The sequence below is a fragment of the Etheostoma cragini genome, chromosome 13 (assembly GCF_013103735.1).
Source record: "Etheostoma cragini isolate CJK2018 chromosome 13, CSU_Ecrag_1.0, whole genome shotgun sequence".
Classification (NCBI taxonomy): Eukaryota; Metazoa; Chordata; class Actinopteri; order Perciformes; family Percidae; genus Etheostoma; species Etheostoma cragini.
Window position 1 is genome coordinate 17,786,688 of NC_048419.1, and position 24,888 is coordinate 17,811,575.

A 24,888-nucleotide genomic window follows, 5' to 3' on the forward strand; every position below is an offset into this window, starting at 1 on the left:
ACAGCAGAAGATATTACTAGACATCTCTGCAGTTGGTTACTGATTAGGCTAGCTCTTTATAACTGGCAATACCAGGGTTTTAAAGTGGTTTTAAAGAAAAGAAGAAAACAGGGGAGACTAATAGCTGTTAGGAATGAGAGAGAAATTGAGGGTGATGTTGGGGGATAGTTAGTCTTTGTGACAGTTTTTTTTGGGGTGGAGGCTGGGAGGTCACCCATCCACCCACCAGCCCCCTACACAACTACCCCCTCCCTTCCACCGTCCTCCCTCCTGCCTTGGCTAGTCTCCATGTGCCGGGCTCAGGGCCTTGGGAATGAATGGCGCCCGGTCTCTGCTCTGTCTTTGAAGCCAGCCAGGAATGCGAGGCCTCTTTTTTTCCTGCCCTCTCTCTCTGTTGTTCAGGCGGCCGGCAGCACTAGCAGCTATCTGCGGCAGTGAAATATTCCCTCCGCTGCGCTCATTGTGCATCGGAGAGCCGGACGTCATCGGCTGGCCAATCAGTGGCTCCCGCTAAGCAGCCTCGGGTCTCTGTGGGGGGAGAAGGGACTTTCTAGAAGTCTTCCCTCTAATATCTAGCTCTCCTGGTTACTTGGTCTGGTCCCTCTCATAGAGAAAGAAAGAAGTTCTGACAGTGAAACATGGATGGAAATCATTCAGCAAATCCTTATTTAAGTTGAAACTTATTTCTTTTTCAAATGGAAATCAGGAAGGTCAGCAACTTAGACTCAACGTTTGGGTGAGTTTTTCTCTTACTTTCTTGCCAACAGTGCTCTCTTAAGTTTCTTAAAGTTCATTCACACATCTCTGAGTAGCTCCCAGTCTGACTTGCTACTGTGACTGTTGATCCAGCCTTCCGACCCGTGTTCAGCTTTCCTGCAGTCATTGTTCAGTTATCTTGTCTCTTGTTGTTGTGGTTTGCGTGTGAGGGTATTTGTCTGGGCCGGTCACCCTCTGCCTCACCCTCCCTCCCTCTCTCCCTCCCTCCCTTTCTCCTCTCTGTACATTTTGTCACTGCCTGTCCCCTCCATCACTTCCACTTCAGCGCTCCCCTGTTTTGGAGCCTTTCTCTCTGTTTGCAGAGGCAAGAGGAGGGCTGGAAACCACACATACAGAGACACACCACAGATCGGAAGGCCCTTCATAAACACATGGAATCCTTAACACTGTAGTTTGAAAGGAGGGAAGCGGGTTTTGTGTGTATGCAAAACGACCACCTAGGATCATCTTTGATTTGGGTTTTTAAGCTCGTCCAATAAACATTGCAATACTGGGAAAATGTTGCTTATTTTAATTGATTACAAAGGAGATTTCAGTTGTCAGTCTAAGTTACCAAGCGGCCATTTACCTGAGGAATTCTTTATCTTCTGGATAAGATAACAGTTCTTGCACCTCTATTAATGCTAAGACACAAATTTCATACTGCAGTGTTTGGCAACATAACCCTTTTAATATAACAGGTATGTAGTTTCCTCTTGATGACAAAGTCATGGAGAAGCATGCAGGTCATGGGAGAGAGAAGCCTACATTTACTCTGTCATTAGAGTCCACCATGAAGCCTAAACCTATCATTAACTTGCAGGGGCTAGTTTCTGGACTGAAGAGGACTTTTTGAATAACTGATGATGGTTGCAGGTTTTCTTTGTGTGACAGAATTGTAGGAATTGCATCTCTATAAGTTATTAAAGTCTATGTACTTTTACAGTGAATAAGGAAACTTGTGAAAAATGTACTAGAGAAGTTTGAAGAAACCCACCATAGACTGAGGTCAAGATTAAAGTGAATTGGTTTTCGGTCATCAAAAGTTTCATACCAGCTCAAACAAATGGCCCGTGGAATAAGTGCTAACGCAAACTTAGTTTAGGCCTAAAGATTATTAAGTGGTGCATGCAAATATTCTATTGGTTGATATTTACTGTGGACATTCATTGTCTTTACAGCAATCTGCAAAACGCTACAGCTTCTAACACAGAAAAATAGCCTGTAAAGGTTTCCTAATGGCATTATACATCTGCCACATGACTAATCCTAGCAGATTTCTCTAGCTCCATATGGAATTCCTGACATTTTTTTGTGTGTGCTGCAACCTGGAGGCTCTTAATTAGAGGCCTTGTCGATGCAAAATTGCACAGACTCCTCCAACAGGTGGTTAACAGTACTGCCCCACAAAACCAAGCTGTTGTAACCGTGTGAGCTGTAAAACATAAAAATGACTTAAAACCTTGTGATTAGTGTGATTTTTCACCATTTTCTGACCAAACAATTAATCAATAATAAAAATAATTGTTAGTTGCTCACTAATTTTGACACTACCTTGTTGGCCATAATTCTGTAATTTGTTTTCTTTCGATTCCAAACTCATTTCTTTCTGTAAAATCATTTTGACCTTTTAAAGGTCCCATGGCATGACAATTTCACGTATTTTTTTTTTTTACATTACATTTTTTACGTATATGCGTTCCCCCAGCCTGCCATTGGTCCCTCAGTGGATAGAAATGGCGATAGGTGTAAACCGAGTCCTGGGTATCCTGCTCGGCCTTTTAAAAAATGGAAGCTCCGATGCGCCGATCTGAAATCTTTCCCCTTATGAAGTCATGAGAGGCAAGGTTACCTCCCCTTCCTCTGCTTTGCCCACCCAGAGAATTTGGTCCGCACGTGAGAGAGAGACATCATGGCTTTCAAAAAAGCAAAGTGGCAGTTGGTCAAGGCCACACCCCCAGCTCCACCATGTCATGGGACCTGTAAAAAGAAGGAATGAGTGAACAAAAAAAAGCACAGGATATATCCCAAATTAATGAAGAACAATAATAGTATAATAAACTTTATTCTAATAAAGATTTAAACCTGAGTTAAAATACCATTGGAGTCATAACTAGGAAAGGTTAAAAAGTTTCCCCTTGGTGTTGCCAGGTACCGCCATGTGCACTCTGCTGGAAAGTCATAAACAGTTCTTTACTGGGGAAAAAAAAAAGTAAAAAAATCAGTGGAAGGTATATGATTTGTATTTACAACTGATAACAGGTGGAGCATAATTTTTCTACTAGAGGAATTTGACCTAGAAATGCCAGACAATCATTTTTCACTGGTGGCTTAATGTTTTCTGGCATATTAATAGTGTTTGAGCAGAAAGCACTTTGCGGAAAGTTTCTGTCTTTGCAGGGTAGCTGATTTAAAAAAAAATAAAAAAAAATCAAATTATACATGTTAGATGATGTATGAAGGTGTTTTTCAGTGATATGGGGGTTTAGCTGTTGTGCTGTTGAGTGTTTGTGTGTTAACATAGTGGACATGCCAAGTTGACAATCGTATACAAACAATTGTGTTTGTGTGAAATTGTCATGGCATTGCAAAGCAATCAAAACCTCTATGTCATCAGATGTTTGTTGAGACTACACAAAGCCACATGATTTAAGTATCGGTCAGTCTCTATGTTTTTTTCAAATGCTGTTTGTACACACATTTTGCCTGACTGACTGATAACCACTTTGTGCTGTGTTTGTGTTTTCTCCCCCAGGAGCTACTGAGCTGACCGCATAAACAAAAAGGAGGAAGCAAAATGACCTAGTTAGCGGCAAGCGTGACGGACAACCTGGTGCAAATGTGTTGGTTGTAATTTCCCCCGTTTCACCCACAAGGAAGACACATGCATCAGCGCACATACACGTACGACACATTTACAAACCCCGCCCTTCCCTTCCTGCCATCTGCCCCAGTCCTCCATGGAATCCTTCAACTTCCACTTTGAGAGAATGAGCAACCTGGACCTGCATCCTCTGAGCCTGTCCGTCAGCCGGCTCTCCCCAGCCAAGTCCAACAGCAGCATTGCCGACCAACTTTCCCACCACCAACACGGCAAAGGAGACTCTGCCTACAGCTCCTTCTCTGGTGGGTCCACTGCCCCAGACTACCCCTCTCCCTTTCTCCCAGACGACCTACAGTCCAGCCCCTTCAGCCACTATGCCGATCTTAAGTACGTGAAGTCTGTTTACCATCCGACCCAGGTTGTGCAATCTGACTCAAAGACCATGGACCAGCTCTATCGCTCTGTGGAAGCTATCTCACAGCAGTTTCGCAACAATACCAGCACCAATGTAAACCAGCACAATGGCAACGAGAGTTTCCGTACAAACAACAAAGCACTCTCTAAAAAAGTGGTGCATTTGGGGCCACTATCCCAAGGTGCTTACCCTTCTGTCCGTCCTCCTCCAATCCCAGCACGCCTGGATAGTTTCATAGCAACAAAAAACTTGGAAAACAGCAGGGTTCACCATCAGGGTACTGAGTTTCAACCACAGCAGCCACAGCCTCAACAGCAACCCAGATCCCACAATCGACTCCATTCACAGCCCCATGATCTGAATACCCCAAAACCTGAAATGGCTAACCCAGATACAGAAAAATCAAGCTTCAATTCTGACCCAGTGTACTCAGTTTGGAGGGGCTCTCAACTACAACAGCCACAGGCCCAGCAGCCGCCAAGCTACCGCCCCCACCTCCAACCCAACGATCAGACAAAGGTGGCGATAAACCCAGAATACCTTTTCATCACAGATAAAAAGGCTGCCTCTGAGCAGCAGAAATCAATAAACATCCTAAGTCGATCACCTCCCCTAGGAACAAGTCAACCTGAGCACCTGAAACCCAGAGAGCCGTCGAGCAGTGGTGGATACAATGAAGACCATCACAACAAGCCAAGTAGACATTTTGAGAGTCAGCGCCAAAGGGCGCACTCAGCCCACGGTTGGCTTGGTTCAGAACCAAGCCGAGCTGCCAGCCCCTGGAATGCTGGTCAGAGTTTTATCAATAGCAGCATCCAGCATAAGGGTCAGTTCTACTTTGTGACGGGAGTGTGTAAGCTGTCTGAATCTGGTATGAGGACAAACTCTGCATCTGGGTCTGAGGCTAGGAGTGAGAGCTCCACTGGGTTGGAGACACACCAACTAAGAGAAAAAGAAAGATGTCACAGCACAATGGATAATTTGTTTAGACCTCTCCAAGAGAGCTCTCGATCTTCCAGTGGTGTGATTCCAGATGAGAGAGAGACTTTCACTTCCCAGAGCAAGGACCTGTCCTCCAGAAGCCAGGATCAGGAGAATCACAGACTATCCCTCATCTCGACGCAGTCCTCTCTAAACTTTGACAGTTTAGAAGAAATCAACATGATGCAGAGTCGAGATATTGGTCGCCACACTGCCAACAACCCTATATTCTACTGTGGACCCGACAGAAACTGCCCACCACATTCAACTAAACAAACGACAGAGTTCACCTCACTGATAAACAATGAACAGCCCAACCAACACAAGAGAGAGGAGCAGGCAAAGAGAGGGAAACGGCAGCCTTTGGGCGATGTAGCCAGCGAGAAGATAAACAAAGAAACTACCCCGCTTCTTTACCACCTCACCGGAGCCAGCAGGGCAGCCTTACAGCCTAAAAAGGATGCTGATTTCAGTATAAACAGCAAGGAAGCAATTCCAGACAAAACAGGTCATGGAGACGTGGTTACTAGCGACACGCAAAGACCCCCAAAAAGTGACACGAGCAAGAACGATAGAGGGGAAGTTATCTCTGTTGACTGTAACACCCTGGACGACTCATTTAAAAAGTACTACAAAGAAAAGCTGAAGGATGCCCAGTCGAAAGTCCTAAGGGAGACGTCCTTTAAAAGGAAAGACCTGCAACTGTCATGGCCGCACCGTATCAGGCAAAAACCGGAGCTGAGACCTACAGTGATTCATACCTTCACCCCATCACAGGACTCTGAGACTTCCACGGATACACTCACTCCCTCTGTGACCTCTGAGGAAACAGAGAAGGGGAGCATAAAAGAAGACGTCAAGGAGAGTCAGGAGGAGATGGACAAAGAGACGAAAAAGGAAAACGGGAAACCAGCGAATGTGGCCATGCCCCAGGTAGCACGTATCGGAGGCAGGAAGCGATTGACTCCAGAGCAAAAGAAGATGTGCTACTCTGAACCAGAGAAACTCAACCAGCTTGGTAGTGCACCCATCCACTCAGCATGCCGCTCATTTGGCAACGAAAAGGACAGCCCGTTTGCAGTTGAATGCCAGGGAGAGGAACGTGTGCAGCAAGGAGAGCAGGGACTGGTTGCAGCACGGCGGAAGATGTTTGAGACAAGAGGTAGAGCACTTTCAGCCTCTAGTGCTTCAAAGACAAACTTAAAACATCTGCAACAGAAGGCCCTGGTGGAGTACATGGAGCGTAAGACGGGCCAAAAAGTGGCTGAACCACAGCAACCAACGCCTCAGACACCATCTCCATCCAGACAGAGGCATTCTCTGGGGGAGAAACCCTTTGACTGGGGTCCCAGGCCTCTATCAGGAAATCATGAAGGCAGAAACACCAAGAAGAAACTCCACAGACCCCACTCTGCAGGCCGCATCCTTGACTCATCCGCCAGCTCAATCAGGTACGAAACAAAGAAGCAGAGCCAGAGGGCAACATTTTTTTATAGTTTTATGTTGTTGTTTTTTGTATTGACAAATCATTGAGGTGTTTTATTTTAATTCTTCAAAAACAGGTACGCCCAGTTCTTCTCAGCTCAGTCTTGTTCGGGCCAATATGCCAGCCAGTCAAATCAACCCAAATGGAGGGAGAGTCAAGGTCCATTTCACGGGAAGTCTGCCTCAGTGGAGAATCTCTTGGACCAGCCAGAACCACCTAGTTTCCTCAGGAACAGATCCACATCCACACCACATGCGTTTCAGGTAAGTCTGTTGAAATTGAGACTAATTGAGTTACAATTAACACATATTACGTTAAAGTTAGTGTCTGATTACAAGTTTATCCAATTAAATGTACAATCCAACAGTTCAGTCAGAAAAAATTCACTCAAAAACAACTATTTCAGAGCTGTTCATAATGTAATATAAGATATATATATATGATAACTATAATAACAATCATAATTATAATTTACTCTTGCATATTTTGCACTCTTCACTGCGCTATTGCCTCAACCTGTCTATATTGTTTCTGTTTATAGTTTGTATATATTGTTTGTTTTGTTTTTGTTTTTGTATGAGTGAGTACATTGTGAGCAAAACGACCCAAAAACAAATTCCTTGTATGTTTCCTCATACCTGATTAATAAAGCTGATTCTGGGTCTGTAGGCACTTGACTATGAAGAGGATCCATTACCAGTTACTATGGAAACCTGGAGGTATGTACCAGCACTGCAGACAAATTTTTATGTGTTTTAGGTCACGAGAGTATTAGGTCAGTGAGAGTGTGCTCTGGCACAGACTATAAATCTTAACTTGATTCATTGTGGCACTGGAAAGTCAACACCCAACTGCTCCAGCAAACCAGCATCCCTTTAAAACAATTTTTGCCTTGACTGTAAAAGATTTATTGAATCAACCATTTTGAAGGAGTTGACCTATTTCTCAAAATTATATTGCGATTTGTGGGAATATCATATCATTATTGCCAGTCTTTGAAGAAAACATGTCCAGAGCCCTTATATTATGCATTTGTATTTGCCTTTTAAAGAAATTTCTTATGAAAATTTGATAGATACATTTATGATTTTGTGTTGATTTTAAAGTTCTAAAGTAATCCTAGTTTGTATGAATTGATGGCTTACATTTAAATACCGATTGACAGTGTCAGTGCCCAGACGGATGCCACTGAGAACTCCTTAATTAAGCCGCCCCCTGAGGGCCATCAGCGAGTCCGTGTGGTCGCGCAGAGGGGGAAGTCCATGGAAGAGCTCGGGGCATCAAAGTTAACAAGACCATCAGCCTTTAGTAAAAGTTCTGAGCAGCTAGATCAACTGTGGAGGGATTCGACTGGACCAGGAGGACCAGACGGAGACAAGATGAGTGTTTCATTCTTTGCCGAAGTCAGAGAAGCCCAGGGGCAGGACGGTGGGAAGAAGAAACAAAATCTAACAGAGCAAGCTGGAAAAGAGCCAGAGATTGTTGGTCAGAAGAACACTCAGGGACAGACACAAAACCAAATCCAGAAAAAGTCTTCGTTGAAGCAGAACTCCGAACCTGTGGAAGATGCCACAGTAGGAACAAGGAACTCAAGTCGATCCACCTCGCCGGCAGCCTCCTGTTCCTCTGCCCGGGCCAGGGTTCACTCTGGTTCGCAAGGTCCGGTCAAAGATGAGATCAGGTCCAGTAGACTGTCCAGTGAGACTTCATCTGACCTACCTTCCCCCAGATGTCCAGTCACCAGTGAGAGGGGGATCAAATCCCCCTCGTGCAACCCCACCCAGACAAAGCTTCTTTGTGAAAACAGGCCGAGCTCCAGGTAAGATGAGACTCTGTGTAAATGCAGCATTTCCTCTGTGAAATGATTTGACTAATTGAATGTGCCACTGTCTTGCACAACACCCTGACATTGTCATCATTTGAATATATCACCTTTCCATCAACTGAACTAAAACAAACTCTTAAGAACTTTTATTCATGTGTGATTCCTAACCAGGATTTGTTTAATTTCCAGTAGAGTCAGGACTTCTCCACCTTTGACTGGGTCCGAGAGAGAGCAGTCGGTGGATGAACCAAGCACTGACGCCCCACAGCCTGATTCCAACCACGAAGTGTCTCTGAGCTGCGGCGTCACCACAGATCCATCGCTGTGGATTCTTCCTCCAGAGGAAGAGATCAGAGACGAACACCAGACTTCACCGCTAACAGACAACGTTTTTGACGATGAGTCCACCGTCTCGGCCCCTCCAACGCAGACAAGTGAAAGCTCTGTGTCTCCCCGCACCTCCGTCTCTGACACAGACATCAGTCAGCAGGCGGAGGAGGAGGACAATCCAGAAATGGAAGATGAGAAGTCAGGGGAAATGCACGAGATGGAGGAGAGGGGAACACCAGAGGGAGAGACGGAGAGCGCGGAGAGACCTAAATGGAAGGAGCTGGTAGAAGCGTTGGTCAAGGCCGACCGATCACTGGCCAGAGTCCTCTACCCGCTGACCAATCGTAAGACAGCACTGATGCTGATGGAGCAGCTGCTGTCTGAAGACACGCTGCTGATGGAGGAGCACTACAAGAAGAAACAGGAGCAGAAAGGAACTGCTGAAAGGTAAACATTAAAGTCCTGGAACACAACGCTTAAAGGTTAAACCAGTTGTGGTAGCTAAAAATAAACTCACACTAGTTTACGCTATTGAGAGCAATTTACTGGCTCCTGTTTTCGAGAAGACAGCACCCCCACGAGAACACCTAAAAAAGAATAGGTAAAATAAAAAGGTGTAAAATAACAGAAATGGGCATAAGAATGTATCATAACAAGCCCTACTGAAAATATTTGGCAAATCCTTGGCTTTCTATTAGGGCTGCACAATATATCTCTTTTTAATCATCTTTGCAATATCAACTGGCGCAATATATGTACTTTACATATCGCAAAAGGTTGCAACATATCGCAATAGACACTGAGATTCTTTGAATTAGTTGAACGAAAATATCAATAGAAAACTCCACATTAACTGTCTTTTTTAGTGGTGCCTGTTATTTATAAATTCAATTTGTTCAATATAAGAATGTTTGAAAAGATGTCATTGGTTTTAAATTCAACAATCAATTTGTTGTATTTTGGAAGAATGCTGAAAGCAACTGTAAGGTAGAACTGAGTGCACTTTAAAATCTGTTGTTTTATCGCAAGTAATATTGTTATCACGATGTTAACAAACGTTATCGCGTATTGCATATTTTCCTCATAGCGTGCAGCCCTACTTTCCATCCTTTCAGGTGACTACATTACATAACACTTTGTCTTGTACAGTACATACAAATCTGTGTAGATGGAAATAATAATCCATCGCATATTTAAAACTAGTTTAGAGTTGAAATGGTGTTTAGAGTGCCATGTTCATTTTCAGTTAATGATTACTGATTCCTAATGTTCTTTCATAAAATTTGATACTGGTTTTTAAATGCCAAAGAACTGACATCACATGCACAGACCCACCTGTCTATCTGCTTACTGCTGTACATGCACTCCCATATCTGCTAGTGTAAGCACACCTACAAAGAGAAATTTGCAGTTGCATTTCAGACTTTTGTAATGTGTGAAAAAGGGTAAACTATACTGTATTGGAAGACACCATATGTGGCACTTTATGGGGTGTAAAAAAAGCTCTTTTGACCTAAGCATGTTTCTTTTTCTAGTGCCGAAACGGTCGAAGGGGCTGAACCTCCTTGTCCTTCCGTTCCTGACAGCCTGAAACCTCAGTGTACAGATCTGCAGAGCAAAGCTGACATCGCTGAGAAAAAGGTAATTATTAAATCATGCAAAATGGCAGTTTTTTGTCCAAATTACCTCACAGCACAAGTAATGTGTACTTTTTTCAAACAATGAAATATATTAATTTCTCATGGCAAAGAGGTGAAAGTGATTTAAAAAAAAAAAAAAATCACAGTCAAAACTGAAACAAACCTTTTTATAAAGATGGCACGACATTACTAAATTAGACCTTTGTGTAGCCAAAAATGTATTTCTTTACTAATCATATACACCCCAATCATATGCCATGTAGATATTATGTTTATATAGTGGATCCATACAAATAACACAATAGATGTTTGGGATCTTTTGATCTGTATTGCTTCTCATTTGGGCTCGCCATACCTGTCTCTTGTTGACTGACTCGATTGTGTGGTTCGTTGTGTGTCCGACTATGCGTCCTTTCAAACAGCCGCCCAACTCTACCTCTGATTGGATTACCATTAAATTGTACTCAACCTCAGCCAATCGTCAGCATTTAGGCGCTTGTCTCGTCCACTCACCACTAACAAGGGAAGAACAGTAGAAAAAAAGTCTCTGCCTCTTGGCCCAGAGATCTAGTTGGTCTGATTTAAACAATTTAAAAATAAATAAATAAAAACAGCTCTGTGACGCGCCGCACTTTCTGCCAGTAACGGCAATGGCGTTATCAACATGGGAAGAGTAATCAATTAAATTACTCGTTACTTAAAAAAGTAACACCGTTATTTATAATGCCGTTATTCCCATCACTGCTTATCACATGATGTACTGTCTGCTTCTTATCATTATCTCCCACTTGCCAAATGTTTGCTTTGGCAGATAACCTCCCCCTCGTCCTGACTGCCTCCCACATTTACTCTTGACACACTACACCTTTATCTTATGACAGTAAACACCAGAAAGTTTTCAAGTAAATTAAAATGTTTTCATCCACGTTTTTTCCCCATTTGGCTCTGTTTTAACCAAGTGTATCTCTTCTGTAGCACCATTGCCTTAAATCTCTCACGCATCACTTCCTCTGTTTGAATTACCAGCGTCTGTTAGCGTCCTATATCGAGGAGCGTCTGCGTTCGCTGGAAGAGACGCGCTGTGCCCTGCAGGCAGAGGTTCAGCAGAACGTGGCCCACGGAGAGGCCCTACAGGTGCTGGTCCGTGAGCGCTGTTTGGCCGTGGAGCTGGAGAGGTACACCCTGTTCATAGGAGACCTGGAGAGGGTGGTAAACCTGCTGCTGTGCCTCTCTGCTCGGCTGGCCAGGGTGCAGAATGCCCTGAGCACCGTGGACCAACACACAGATGCCGAGGAGAAGGTGAGCAACCAAAACCTTTCTTCGGAGATCAGTGGGTTCCTAAATTAGGGTTTTGAAGATCTATCGCAAGATCATTTTTCCTTTTTAAGAGACCTCTTATCTTAGAGACAGTCTTAATATCTGTATGCTATGATAAACAGCTAAAAAAAACGGAAATAAGTTGCATAATTGTTTGTTGGGGATGCACTTGCCAGCGGGGACTGTCCTTGGGTGCCTGGGTAGCTCACCTGGTAGAGCACTCGTCCATATAAAGAGGCTTAGTCCTTGACGCAGTGGCTTCAGGTTCGACCTGGGGCAACTTCAACCTGGGGCACGTTGCTGCATGTGGGGTTTGAGAACACTTATGCTGTTTTCACAACAATTCTGGCATTCACAAATATTTTTTTTATTTTGGATTTTTTCTTGGGTAAAAACAGAATCTATGCACACTCAAAAAAGAGCACTCTTACAAACTATTGAGAGCCGACATGTTTGCCCAAAATTAGTAGTTTTGTGTTTGTAAATAATTATTTTCATTATTTTAGTTTTAATAAATACACACTACACATACACTAGGCCTATATACTTCATCAGTTCTGCGCCCTTCTCTGGATACAGCGTTCACCGCATGATTCACAGCATTCCATGCATTGGATTGATTTGCTGCTTTGTATCTACTGCTGTCGCTACTAAATATGATGTCTCGTTTTTCGCTAACTTGTTGCTCAGAATTACTAAAGTTTTTCTTTCTTTTGGAGTCGAGGCCTCCACCGCCTTATCCGGCCTTTTCCACATTTCCCTAAGCGTGAACACGGCCCTGCCATCTCATGCCCTTTGATGGAACTTTCTTAAGTACAACGAGCCATGACCCTGTGAAATGCAAGATTTCTGCAGCTAAAAAGAGAACTTTTTTAATGCAACCAAATTCACATACGCCTTTTACAACATCCATTGTTTGCTTTTTGTTTGTGTTTGGATTTTCAGTCAGTATGGCTTTTGAGTGCTGTGTTTTTAGCAGCCTTTTATGACATACATTTTAAGTATTCACATCTATCAGACAAGTATCAAACGCACGGAGCCGAAACATCAACATATGAATCTGATCTAAATCCATGCCGTTTCTGTGTCCTCCTCTCAGAGAGCCCTAATATTGTGAATGAATCTCTGGCTGGTTTCTGGGGTTAAGGGTCAACTGAATCCGTTAAATAAGATTTGATAGAAATCGACTGATGTACTGTCATGCAAAGTCTCGTGCTCTTTGTATTATGGTCCCATTTAGTCTCCTGTCTTTCCCTCTGAAGTTGTTTACACACACACACACACACACACACACACACACACACACACACACACACACACACACACACACATACTAATACCTTTGAGTAAAAGGCCTGCTGTCAGCAAGACGTTGGATGTCATGATTCACTGCAGCGTTTGTGTGTTTGTTTAATTTAGCATCTAGATGAATGAAGATGACCACGGGTGTTAGACGTGTGTGGCAGCTCCCATGCCCTCGGCTATACTCTCTTTCTGTTTACTTTAGAACAGCAAACACATGCTGCTTGGGAAACGTTTACGGGAGACTTTAATGGAGTCAAGGTTTCTTACTGTTTGGAATTCAAAAAATCTTATCTGTGTTTAATTGCCAGTTTTTCGAGCCAAATGCTTTATCACATTCATGACATTTGGAGATTGTTTTTGATGTACTGCACTTTCTGTCTTGATATTATTATTATTATTATTATTATTACATATAAACCTAAATTTTGTCATGCTGCATCTGGTAGATACCCCTTATTCAAACATATTTACTGTCAGACATTTAGTTCTTTATATCAAACATCGGGAGTTGCGTCACAGGATGTGGCTTGAGCTCTGTGCCTTGCTTCGTTTCCTCTCTGAATATCCCGTCTCATCATGCGTCCCACTACTCACACCATCAATTTATTTTTGCATGGATTCATACCATTTCTAGATTCCTCCCTTAAGGGCTCTTTGTCCATCTGGAAAAGCATGTGCTGCATACTGAGGGCTTGTTAGAGGCTCATTTATTTTCTTGCTGCTATCAGCAACACTGGTATTTACACTGACTCACCGAAACTCCAGCCAGGTTTCGATGACATTTGTATCTACCCTGCCCTCTGTTGACATAAGAAAACACTGCACCTCCTGCCCTTTGGCTGTTTGAAACATAATCCTACGACTATTACAGCTCTCCATTACATCAAACATATTACCTTCAAGTGAAACAAAAAATATTACCCAGAATAAGACACTGGTGGTAAGAAATATAGCTATATATATATATATATATATATATAGTCCTCTCAAATTCTGTATTTGGATAAGTTTGCACGCAGCAAGAGTTACTTAGCAGGTTTAATGCTCTGCAAGGCATGATTCCAACACCACAATAAGGTTCAAAGTCCAATAACAGAGAGATGAAATGTAACCTTTGAACTATATCAGGTATAATTCATGTTCGTTACCCTCTCTGTCTCTGCACTTAGCAATCTCTGGACAGTCGCCACCGTCTGCTGTGCAAACAGAGGGAGGACGCCAAAGATCTGAAGGATAACCTGGACCGGAGAGAGAACCTGGTCTCCACCTTTCTGTCACGTCAGCTGTCCGCCGAGCAGCTGCAGGACTACCGGCGCTTCATCCAGACCAAGGCCTCGCTGCTCATCCGACAGAAGGACCTGGAGGAGAAGCAGAGGCTGGGAGAGGAGCAGCTGGAGGGCCTGTCCAACAGCCTGCATATGTGAAGGGAGGAACACAAAAGCACAGATTCCTCCTTTCTTTTCTTTTCTTGACTTGCCTTAAAGGAGGATGGGCTTATTTAAAAAGACTGTAAAAGACATGTAGAGAGTTTCGGCTGTACTTTTCACTTGGATTATAAGTGATCCAACTGATGTCTTTAACCCATTTCACCCTGTCAGGACTTTCTTTTTTTCTTTAAAAGAGTTTGACAGGGCTACTGGGGAACCCACCATGCCTCTTGCTGCTCTCCTGTCATATTATCTAGGCTGCACATGAGATGAGCAATAAAGACTGATGAGCTCCTTTCTGTCATCTGTCGAGGGTGCCCAGAACACTCACCCAATCTCCACCCAGTGTCAGTCTGCACAATCTGCAAAGTGTGCCCTGGAGGCTTTTCCCTAATGTGTCGCACATGTTTCCGTTGACTTTAACCAGATAACTGAGCAGTTTTTATGTGTGCCTTGATGTTAATGTTGCTGTGGAACGTCTTCCATTAGAGCCGCTGTGTAGAAACTTTGCGTCCCTTGTTAGCAATTCAGCAACTGTCCTTCCCTTTTTCAATACATTGGTAGTGCTACAGCCCTGTATCTGCACCTGTGGAAATCTATTATAAGCTTTAAGATTGTATTTTGACCTGTGAGAGGGGTTCAGTGAAAGAGCAAAGCCTGAGATGGGGGAGGTTTACTGGGTCATGTCAGTAAAATGTACAGCAGACATTTTTTTTGTGTGTGTTTAAAATTAAGGCACTAAAAACCAAAAAGGGTGAATGAAAAAAGCACTTTTTAATGATACATAAATGCACATTTCTTCAAATCAGATTGAAGTAAAAAGTGAAAGCCTTACTCCATCCATTTAAATAATATTTCTATTCTTTTGTCTTCAATTTTAAATAGGAATGTTGAAATATTTTTTCTTTAAAAGAAGGACTTGAGCAGACCCAGCATCATTCAGGATTGTGCACAAATACCTTTCCAGCTAATTTCATACGTAATGTTAAGTCTTGATGATTTCATGCTGGAATGCTTCCTTATAAGGAGGTGCTAAATCTCTTTAAAGCAGATTATAACATCAGCAACAATTATATCACAGAGTTTTTTCTCCCAATGTCCCTTTGTGGCAAACGTGGCATGTGATACTTGAAATACTTTTGTATTAAAGAGGAAAGTCCACAATCTTCACTTCAGGTGTCTTAAACTCATTTTCTATTTTCTACCTCCACTGTGTAGGCCCTTTTAGACAAACTGTATCTGTACCTTTAAGTTTGTTTAAAGTTACACAGTAGTTAAAAAAGCTCTTGTTAGCCCTGGATTAAAATACACTCTTGAATCAAACGACTTTTCCCCTAATTTAAAAGAAAATCTCACATTTTAAAAACTGCACGTGTTTGAAATTAATATTTGTCATTAGTGGTTGTAATTGTATTAATTTCTTTTTACTCAATCTTCAACCAGATGCATCAGAGAGGTGTGTGTGTGTGTGTGTGTGTGTGTGTGTGTGTGTGTGTGTGTGTGTGTGTGTGTGTGTGTGTGTGTGTGTGTGTGTGTGTGTGTGTGTGTGTGTGTGTGTGTGTGTGTGTGTGTGTGTGTTTTTGAAATAATGAATGTAAATGATTGTTTTCATGTGTGTAGAGAATGTGTAGAGAATAGTTCTTGAACAGAAAGTCAAACTCCTTTCAGAGTTTGCTGTTTAAGTTTTCAACAAAACTCTTATGAAGTCAAAAAGTGATCAAAATGTAATAGTCCTTCAGGAAATAATACCTGTTGGTCGTAATAAAAAAAATAAAAAGTTATCCAGTGCATGGGTTGACTGAGACAGAGCATTATTAGCAGCCTCTTCCCAATATAAAAATAACCTTTACTCACTAACTCAAAATGTAAAATAAATACTGGAAAGATATTTCTTCCAGCACCCCTAAAGCATTTCTCTGGAGATTTACTATCCTGTCTGTTTCAGTTTGCTAAACAGATGTATGTTTGTTTTGGCCTTTGTGCTGACTCAGGGCTGAAGGGTTAGAAGGACTCTCATGTTGTTCCACGCAGCCTGCTGGAATTCCTGAAGTATGCAACGTTTTGGAGAAAGAGAGACTGTGGGGGAGAAAGTGAGGAAAGCGCTCCCATAAAGGAGAATCAGCACATGGATAATTACTTAGTCCTTGCTACGTGTGCATACAGTACTTGCAAACATTTCAACACTTCTTGAGTCATTTCTTGTTTCTGTGATTCAATCTAAGAGTTGTTTTTTCGAGGTTGCAGAAAAATGGACATACTACGATTGGTTTGTTTCAAATACTGGAACCGTGTAACACTGATGCGATCAGAATCTGTTTTAAAGCCAAGAAGAAAAGACATTTTACAGTGAGTCCCAGTTGGTGGGATGACAGAAGAGACATTTCTAAATCCACTTTTTCTGCTCTATTTCACAACTATTTTCCGTTGAGTTTGAGTTGTCTTTGTGCCTGTGTGGAGCTGTAAATTCTATGTTTGTAATATTGTGAATAAATTAAGCTCTCCCTCTAATGTACCACGGTTCTCCTTTCCCCCCACAGTGAACACTTTTTCAACTAGGAGCAGTTAACAGTTGCATACACACATATCCAACCTGAACGGTAACAAACGATTGAGACGGGAGCTTAGAACTACAAATATTGGCGTTAAAATAGTATGCAAAGAGTCATGAAAGTTGTGTGCTACAATGTCAGTATTTAAGCTGTGAGAACAGGTAACATTGGATATTTTGTCCCATTAAATACATTTTAGATATTTTTAGTAAGTAGTCAGTAGCTGAGGCTTTCCTGGATTGGTGTTTCCTCTCTGAGCTCGTCTCTGCCCTCTGCAGCCACATCAACGCACTGCTGCTGAGGGTCACAATCAGAACAGGATTTATGGCCAAGTAAATTTTAACTAGCAAGGAATTTGCCTTTTTGTTTGGTGTACACATAAACATATTACAAGGAAATGAGCACAAAATAACCATAAACAAGTCCAATGGTTTACTGTTGCTGAACTGGGAGCAAGAATACTGTTGTAATAAGCTTCCTCCATGTACATGTTGATTCACATTTTCCATCTAAACGCTTTATGGAAGTTTAATCATTTGTGTAAAGGCAAACCATCAACTACAACCAGGGTATAAATTCACGCTTCGACGGTAGTTGCACATTTTGTCATGTAATTAAATTCTCAATGCAGAAGTCTCAATGCTGATGTGTTTCATCACAAAATAAATGCTGGGTTTAAATTCAGTTAGCCTCTAGATTGTCAGCATCTGTTTCCTCTCTGTGTCTAGTCTATATTCTAAGCTAAACTAAGCCAATTATGCTCATTTGCTATCTTGAAGATACCAATACCACTGTCATGGCTGCTCATTAGATATGAAATTACAATTTACACTGTTATTACACACAGGCCTGAATTACACACACATGCTCAGTAATGAAGAGATGTCAGAGAGGGGGGGCTACCCACGGATAGGCGCCCCGGGCAGTTGAGGGTTCGGTGCCTTGCTCAAGAGCACCTTGGCAGTGCCCAGGAGGTGAACTGGCATCATCTCTCCAGCTATCAGTCCACCACCATGCTTTGGTCCGCATGGGGATTGAGTTTAAATAAATAATAGACACATTTACTGTAAATAAATGAGAGTGGTTTCCATTTTAATTTGCATGTAACTTTGGAAGAAAGCAAATAACCACAATTCTCAAAATGTCTAGATATTCATTTAAGGGGGGGAGTCACATTTTGGTATCTAAATGATCCATTGAGGGGGGTGTATTTGTCTTCCGCCTCCTTTGTCTCTTTTGTGTCTCTGTCCTTGTTTGTTCAGCCTCACAGTGGAATGCTGTCCAGTTTGTTTGTTAGCGATAACAAATGCTTATTAAAAGAATGCACTGGGAAAAAGACAAGGATTAGAAGTTGTTGGCAAGTGGCAGATAAAACCCCAGGAGGACAGTCCGAGACACCATACAGCACTTATTGTACTTTACAAAGTAAAAAAAAACTCTGGGAATTCTCAACAAGTAAGATCTTTGTCAGACAGTAATTGCATGGTAACTAGGTCTAGCGTCATTACAAAGACTGTGTGGGTAAGTGGTGTGGGTAAGTTGATGCTCTACACTGCAGACGACAAACAGGAGGGAACAGAATGGTCTGAACACTGCAGCAGCAGTTCTGTCACAATGCTGGGAAATGAAGAGCTTTGCTGCTGATAATCACTGACTCTGAGGCAGGGAAACATAGTCCTCCAGCTGCGAGGCAACATCTACACCGTGCAGGGACACAGAGTATTTTTATTCGCTTCATGAACCCAAATGTTAAATTGATCCTGATTTACAGAGAACTTTGTTGATTAGGTCCAGAACTCGTGATTACTCTACTGGGGGTTCAATTTAGTGGCTCCATAACTCACTTTTCAACCTGAACTCTGAACTTCTGAAGGAATGTCAGCAGTACACCAAAACAGAAATTTGGTCATCTACCAGAGTACGGCTGGAAGGCCTAATTTATGTTGTGTTGTTCATTTTACTTCACAAAAACATGACGACAGATTTACCCTGGATTTTGTCCAATATTAGGGTAAGTGGATTTGTAAGCTTTATTGCTTACAAAATAAAAAAGCCCAAATTCCACCACAATGGGACTTACCATCTCCAACAGAAAACAGTGTGAACACTGTTTTCTCTTGTAGTTCAGTCTTTACTTTTGTGACTAACCCGCGTCACTTTGTAACACGTTATAATGCTCGCCAACCTCATAATTTGCTTCTGACTGGCTAGTAGTCCTTACCTAGCTACTGCGTATGCGCGACCCAACAAAAATGGAACAGAAGTGTGAAAAGCTAAAACAGAGAGCTCAACCCACAGGGTGAAAAGAGGAGCTGCAGCACTGTGTAGTACAACAAAAATATAGTGTTTTTTGAAAATTTAAATAATTAAAAACCTATTTTGATGTAACCTCTAAATACAATTATAAACCTGAAAATGAGCATAATGTTAACACTTTAATAAAAGTCATAGATTACTTAAATCCCCCTTTAAAGGGATAGTTTGACATTTTGTGAAAGACCCTTATTTGCTTTATTGCCAAGAATGAGATGTCTGTAGGATAAACGTGAAGCTACAGCCAGCAGCTGCTTATCTTAGCTTAGCATATAAACTGGAAACAAGGGGAAATACCTAGGCTGTCTCTCTCCAAATGGCTTTTCATTCCCTTAACCTAAACTAAGGGCTATACGATTTAGGCTGCACTCCTACTAACCCTGGGCTAAATGCCATTTGGAACATGTAACTCTTTCTATAGTTGTAGCCCCATTTTACACTGGCATCTTTTTAGCCGTCTCCATGGGCCAGTTGTTCAACGGTAAGCTGATCGGATTTTGGTTATCGGATTGGATCAAATCTTGAAAATGGGTTGTTCAAAAGGGAAAGAAGGAATCTGAAAACATATGAGATTATCACAAAATCCAATCCTGGTTTTAATCTGGATCAAACCTTCAGTTTGTGTTATTCAAAACTTGTCAATAGGATTTGGATAACTTTGACCCCAACATCGGGGTTGGATTTCACGGTGGATTCCAGGAAGAAAATGTAGTATAACTTTAAAATTGGTCAAATAATACATTTTTATTGTTTAGTATTTATAATTTTATCTATATTTTGCACTTGACTTGTGTAACTGTTGTAACAGTAGATAGGGTAGACATAGGCTACCAATTAAGCTCTTCAGTATAGTAAAGTAAAAAATAAAATAAAAATGATCTTGTCCCCACGAAACAATCCCCCAAACAGATTTCAATAACAAACAAAAATACTATATTCCATTTTTCTGTCATTCATCACGGTATATTATTTCAAAGAAACAATCATCAGAGATAAAGGGGCCATAAAAGAAAGTATGAATGGAAGTGGATGTTTATGTAATTTTTAAGTTTTTCAACACTTGAAGTGACTGCATATTGGCTCTTCTAGCAAAGCTGGTAGCCCACATTGTGATATGTTGTCCCATTTAGAGCACTGGTAATCCGGATTTGGTAATCTTGAAAACTGTGTCTCTAGACTGGACCAGGCTGATCCAGTCCAATGTTGCTTTGAAAAAAAAAAAATCAACACTCATTAATGGACCAATCTCAAACAATCATCTCTACTTTTAGCATTTAAGATTACCACTTACCACTCTGGGTCTTCTGTCTGAGCTTATGATGGCCATTCTCCTCACAGCAGCAGCAGCTTAATAAAGCCCTGGGGTTCGGAGATGAAACATCATCTTGACATGATGTAGCCTAATCTGGTGGGACAGGGACATCATGAAACACGAGAGAAATGGAGGGAGACGAGTTGCGGCAAGGGCATTATGTCAGTGCATTGCGTCAATTTGTGCAACACGAACAATGAACAATTAAAAACTGCCACTGAAAGGAGTTAATGAGCTTATAGGTACCTGTCTATTGTATATGAGAGCATGTTTTGTGTCGAATGAGAGTATGTGTTGAGAGGTGCTTATTTTCTGGGGACAATAAAGTACTGTATATCTTATCTTACCACAAGATGCGTACCGTTTTCTAACACTGATTTTCTTTACCCATGACTCCTTTGTCTCCCAAAATAGCTTCACCTAAACATGTCATCTTGACACGTTTAAAACCTTACTTTTATTATTCTCTTGTCAACCAGCATCAGGATGCAAGACAGACAGGAAAAAGGCCAGCATTGATACAAACCTTCAGCCACCCATATGCAAACGCACACTCCTTCCTAGTCAGTTTCTCATATGGCTGACTCACAGCTGTCTCAACAAGCCAGAAGATGGATCCAAGCCAAATTCCAGAGATGATTTTGCACCTATGGGGACTGTAATAATTTATGGAGCACCTGCACACCTCTTTATTAATGACACACCCTATGCCTTCTCAAGTAAAATACAGTCCAATGTAATCCAGTGATGTTTTCTTTCAGGGATTTTTATTGGGATTTGAATCTGTGATAAAGCGAAGTGATACAGAGGCAAGTCCTCTTAACCCTCCTCAGAAGTATAAACATTATTTATTTTGTTGCTCGTAGAAGTTTGATTCACCCATGAGTCAGCACTTCCTCAATTGTTAGTTAGGGCATGTTTGCCTTGGGAAATCGAGACGATGACCTTTTTATTACGCAAGTTCATCTCAGTTAGTCAGAGGTGAAAACACACAAGTCCAGTCTTGATCTCTCTGCTACTTCAGCAGCAGAATGTAGTCGTCATAAATTGATGCCCTTGTAAAGCAATGATTTAGTTAGATCAAAAGTGAATTAGGGAATTGTGATTAACTATACAAAACATACAATTTTCTACCTGAACGCACTCTCCCCTCTCCCATTGTTATCTCCATCCACCCAAACTAGAAATGATGACAAAGTAACTACAATATTCAAGACCATTCAACAAAATAGACAATAAACTATAAACAAAATAAACATATATAAATGACAACACCACCTTAGCACAAAGCATGTATCCCGGTCCAAAACTCCTGGACCTAATCAGTCCGTCCCCTGTCTTACATTTCCAACAATTTGGTGTGTTTTTCAGACCAATTCTAAACAATCTGGAGTGAGTTCAAGATTAAGCATTGCATAATCTTGAACTGAATGAGGCGCAACCTCACATCAGTGAAATAGTTTTAACGTTTCTATAGATTCCGTCCCACTCCTCATCCTCCAGTGTAATAGGGAAGACTATATGTCTATATTACTATATTACTCAAGAGAACTGACATTTAAAAAACGAGTTATGAATATACATAAGGAAAAGCAGAAGTGTACAGTCTGACTTATTGAGTGCAGTTAATATAAAATCATAACATGGGACTATGTAACACAAGTGCGGTTTCTTTTAACTAAAATGTAAATAAAAAATTAAAACTGTTAATTTTTAAAAAACTGATTCATTACGACCAGTAATTACACATAAAAAAAACATTATTTAGGGTTATTCTGATGATGCCTTTGAGATTCCGTAGAAGGTGAGTAATCAGACTCACAGCACCCACTGGAATATTCTCTGATTTGTGTTTTATTTACACCAGTAAACTTTACCTTTGAATACAACTCATAGGCCTATGGGTAACATCCAAAATTAAAACCCTACTTTTGTAACTCAAAATCAAACAATTATGCTGATGAGAGCATATTTTCTTTCATTTCATTTTTCATATTTTATGTCAACTGACAAATAAAATGAAAATAAAACACATAAGGAATTGCTTTTTTTGTCACTGTTGAGGACGGCCTGAAAATCAGCAGAATGCCAGTCACACTCTCTGATGATTGACAACACAATTCCTCATAAATAGAAGACAAGGAAGGGTTTAAAGTGTAGGGGCTGCACAATTAATTGCAATTTTATCAAAATTGCAATGTGAACTAGTGCAATATCCAAATTGAATATATATTTGTTAAAGGCAAAGTATTTGTCAAATCATTCGAAAATAAAATACCGTGGCTGCAGAGACATCCCAGCCTACAAATCTTATCCAACAGACTAAAGAAAACATCTTAGTTTGGTACAGATCCTTTTTCAATGAAAACAAGAATAATTATACTAAAATGATCATTCCCTTCCAATATCGTGAATCATATCTCAATTGCAATATTGGTCAAAATAATCGCAATTGGTTATTTTCCTAATATCGTGCAGCCCTATTAAAGTTTACATAAAAGCATCTGATACAATTCTGTGTCTGAAGCTGCTGTCTTCTGCTTCCTGGCCCGGGTCATTGCTCAGGGAGTAAAGTCCTGGCCTCTGCTTGTGCTTCTTCTTGGGGCCCGTCACGTGGGGCTGGAAGAGACGGCTTATTGAATGCAAGCCCTTGGAGAGATCTGGGAAAAGCTCCAGCTCTTCTTTCTCATGCAGGACCCTGTCTTGAGGCTCCCGGGCTTTGGGTTCACCCAACATCTCCCTCACAGTCTCAGAAATGCCTTTACGCACATAGTGATAGGCCTTCTTCCCGTAGTTGTCCCTGATGCTTGGATTGGCCCCGTGCTCCCCCACCAGCATGGCCATGATGTACTCCTGGTCGTGCAAGGCAGCAATGTGCAAGGGAGTGTATCCGCCGTGTGTTTTTGCATTAATGTCAATGTCAACTCCTCCTTGCCTCGATAGGTCGACAATCTTCACAAGCATGTCACTGTTTCCACACTTGGCTGCCCAGTGCAGAGCGGTGAACCCTGACATGAAGTCTCTTTTCTCGGCCAGCTGGTTGTCTTTCAGCAGCATGCCGTAAACTTGGCTCCAGTGGCCGGCTGCACACTTGACCAGCCATTGATGCTCTGACGGCTCCAAGGGAACCAAGTAGGAGGCCTTTGTCTCTTTGGGCTCCACTGACGCCTTAGTGCTCTTCACTGACCGTCTCAGCTGGGGTGAGCCAATGCCCGTCTCCACTGTAGGGGGCCTTTTCTTATTCCTTGACAAGTCCAGTTTGGGGCTTTCAGGAGGTTTATCTGGGTCCACCTTCAGTTTGTGGCTCTCCACCCTGGTTGTGGTGGGTGGCATCCTCAGAGGTAACCCAAATGGTTTGCTCTGGAGGCTGGCCGGCTCATTTACTGCAGCCCTTCTTGAGCAGTTCTCTCCAGTGGTGCCCTGCCTTTGGATCTCAAAATTCAGCGTTCTTTTAACTCGAACATCCAAATATTTGCTGCTTTGCCACGCCAGCTGCATTGGAGAAAGTAATTCTGAAGGATTTTCACCACTTTCACTTGCCTGTTCTTGATCAGGCCCAGAAACAGCTGACATCTCCCCTCCTGCATTATTAGAGCTTCCAGTTTTCTCACTCCGCACAGGTGGGCGCTGCTGCTCACCTGTCAGCGGGATCTCTTCAATTTCAGTCTTTTCCACGGCGCTCTTCGCAGTCTGGACACCGTCCAACAAATGCTGATACCCTTTATTGACGACAACGTAACGGACTCCGTCGATTACTTTGACAACGGCGACATTGTTGACAATAGTCTTAAAAAGCTCCCTGTTCCGTGTTCTCTCTGCGGGATCTTCGCAGTCTATTAAAGCTTTGAACTTCCCCACCAAGTCGGATTTCTTCACTTTGCCCCCCTCCGCCATCAGCCAAAACAACACGGAGTCTTGCGTCAAAACCATTATTAAAACTGTAGGCTTGACGGATTTAAGTTAAAACGCCCAGGAACCGCGATACCTGTTCCTGGTCCACCTTTGTCCCAGTGACTGTACCGCAGCCCTCACCTATAGCCGCCCACTTCTCTCCTCCCAACTTGGAGGAGTATTTTCCGGAGGCAAGCGCAGACGTGGTGGACACAATTAGAATAATATGTGCATATATTTTTTCCTACAGGCAAAGTGGCATGGAGTTCAAAAATACAACACACATTAAGTTTGTTTTTCTGTCACATTAAAAGTAAACTTTGGTATACTAGTAAGTAGGCCTTAGGCTAAGGTATTTTTTTTTTTAAGAAATGGAAATAAATAGATGTGAAATGTTATAATAGCCTCAGTACTCCAAAGGACCACATAGAAACTCATTCCCATTTATGGCGGTTTTCCACTGCGTGGTATCTACTCGACTCGCCTCGGGTCTACTCGCTTTTTTTGGTTTTCCATT

At 41.9% G+C, this 24,888-nt stretch overlaps 2 protein-coding genes across 4 annotated transcripts in view; one reads left to right on the forward strand and one right to left on the reverse strand.

Annotated features, from left to right (window-relative positions):
• The window catches only part of shroom1 (shroom family member 1), a 36,324-nt gene extending 20,241 nt beyond the window's left edge, over positions 1-16,083 (forward strand). Inside the window, exons 2-9 of one of the 3 annotated variants that reach the window (XM_034889857.1) lie at positions 3,512-6,427; positions 6,539-6,725; positions 7,132-7,181; positions 7,634-8,281; positions 8,480-9,064; positions 10,153-10,258; positions 11,284-11,556; positions 14,049-16,083. In XM_034889857.1, the coding sequence (XP_034745748.1) occupies positions 3,717-6,427; positions 6,539-6,725; positions 7,132-7,181; positions 7,634-8,281; positions 8,480-9,064; positions 10,153-10,258; positions 11,284-11,556; positions 14,049-14,303 (4,815 nt within the window). In that variant the 5' untranslated portion in view covers positions 3,512-3,716 and the 3' untranslated portion in view covers positions 14,304-16,083. Of the gene's footprint in view, positions 1-3,511; positions 6,428-6,538; positions 6,726-7,131; positions 7,182-7,633; positions 8,282-8,476; positions 9,065-10,152; positions 10,259-11,283; positions 11,557-14,048 lie in introns of those variants that run through there. The other 2 variants (XM_034889855.1, XM_034889856.1) reach the window with 2 other exon arrangements.
• A 5,400-nt stretch (positions 16,084-21,483) lies between these two features.
• On the reverse strand, positions 21,484-24,573 carry LOC117955903 (ankyrin repeat domain-containing protein SOWAHA-like). The gene is made up of 2 exons (XM_034890666.1): positions 22,971-24,573; positions 21,484-22,636 (listed from the first exon to the last, which is right to left on the reverse strand). The coding sequence occupies exon 1, from the start codon at positions 24,408-24,410 to the stop codon at positions 22,971-22,973; it is 1,440 nt and encodes a 479-aa protein (XP_034746557.1). The 5' UTR covers positions 24,411-24,573; the 3' UTR covers positions 21,484-22,636.
• Positions 24,574-24,888: the final 315 nt, after the last annotated feature.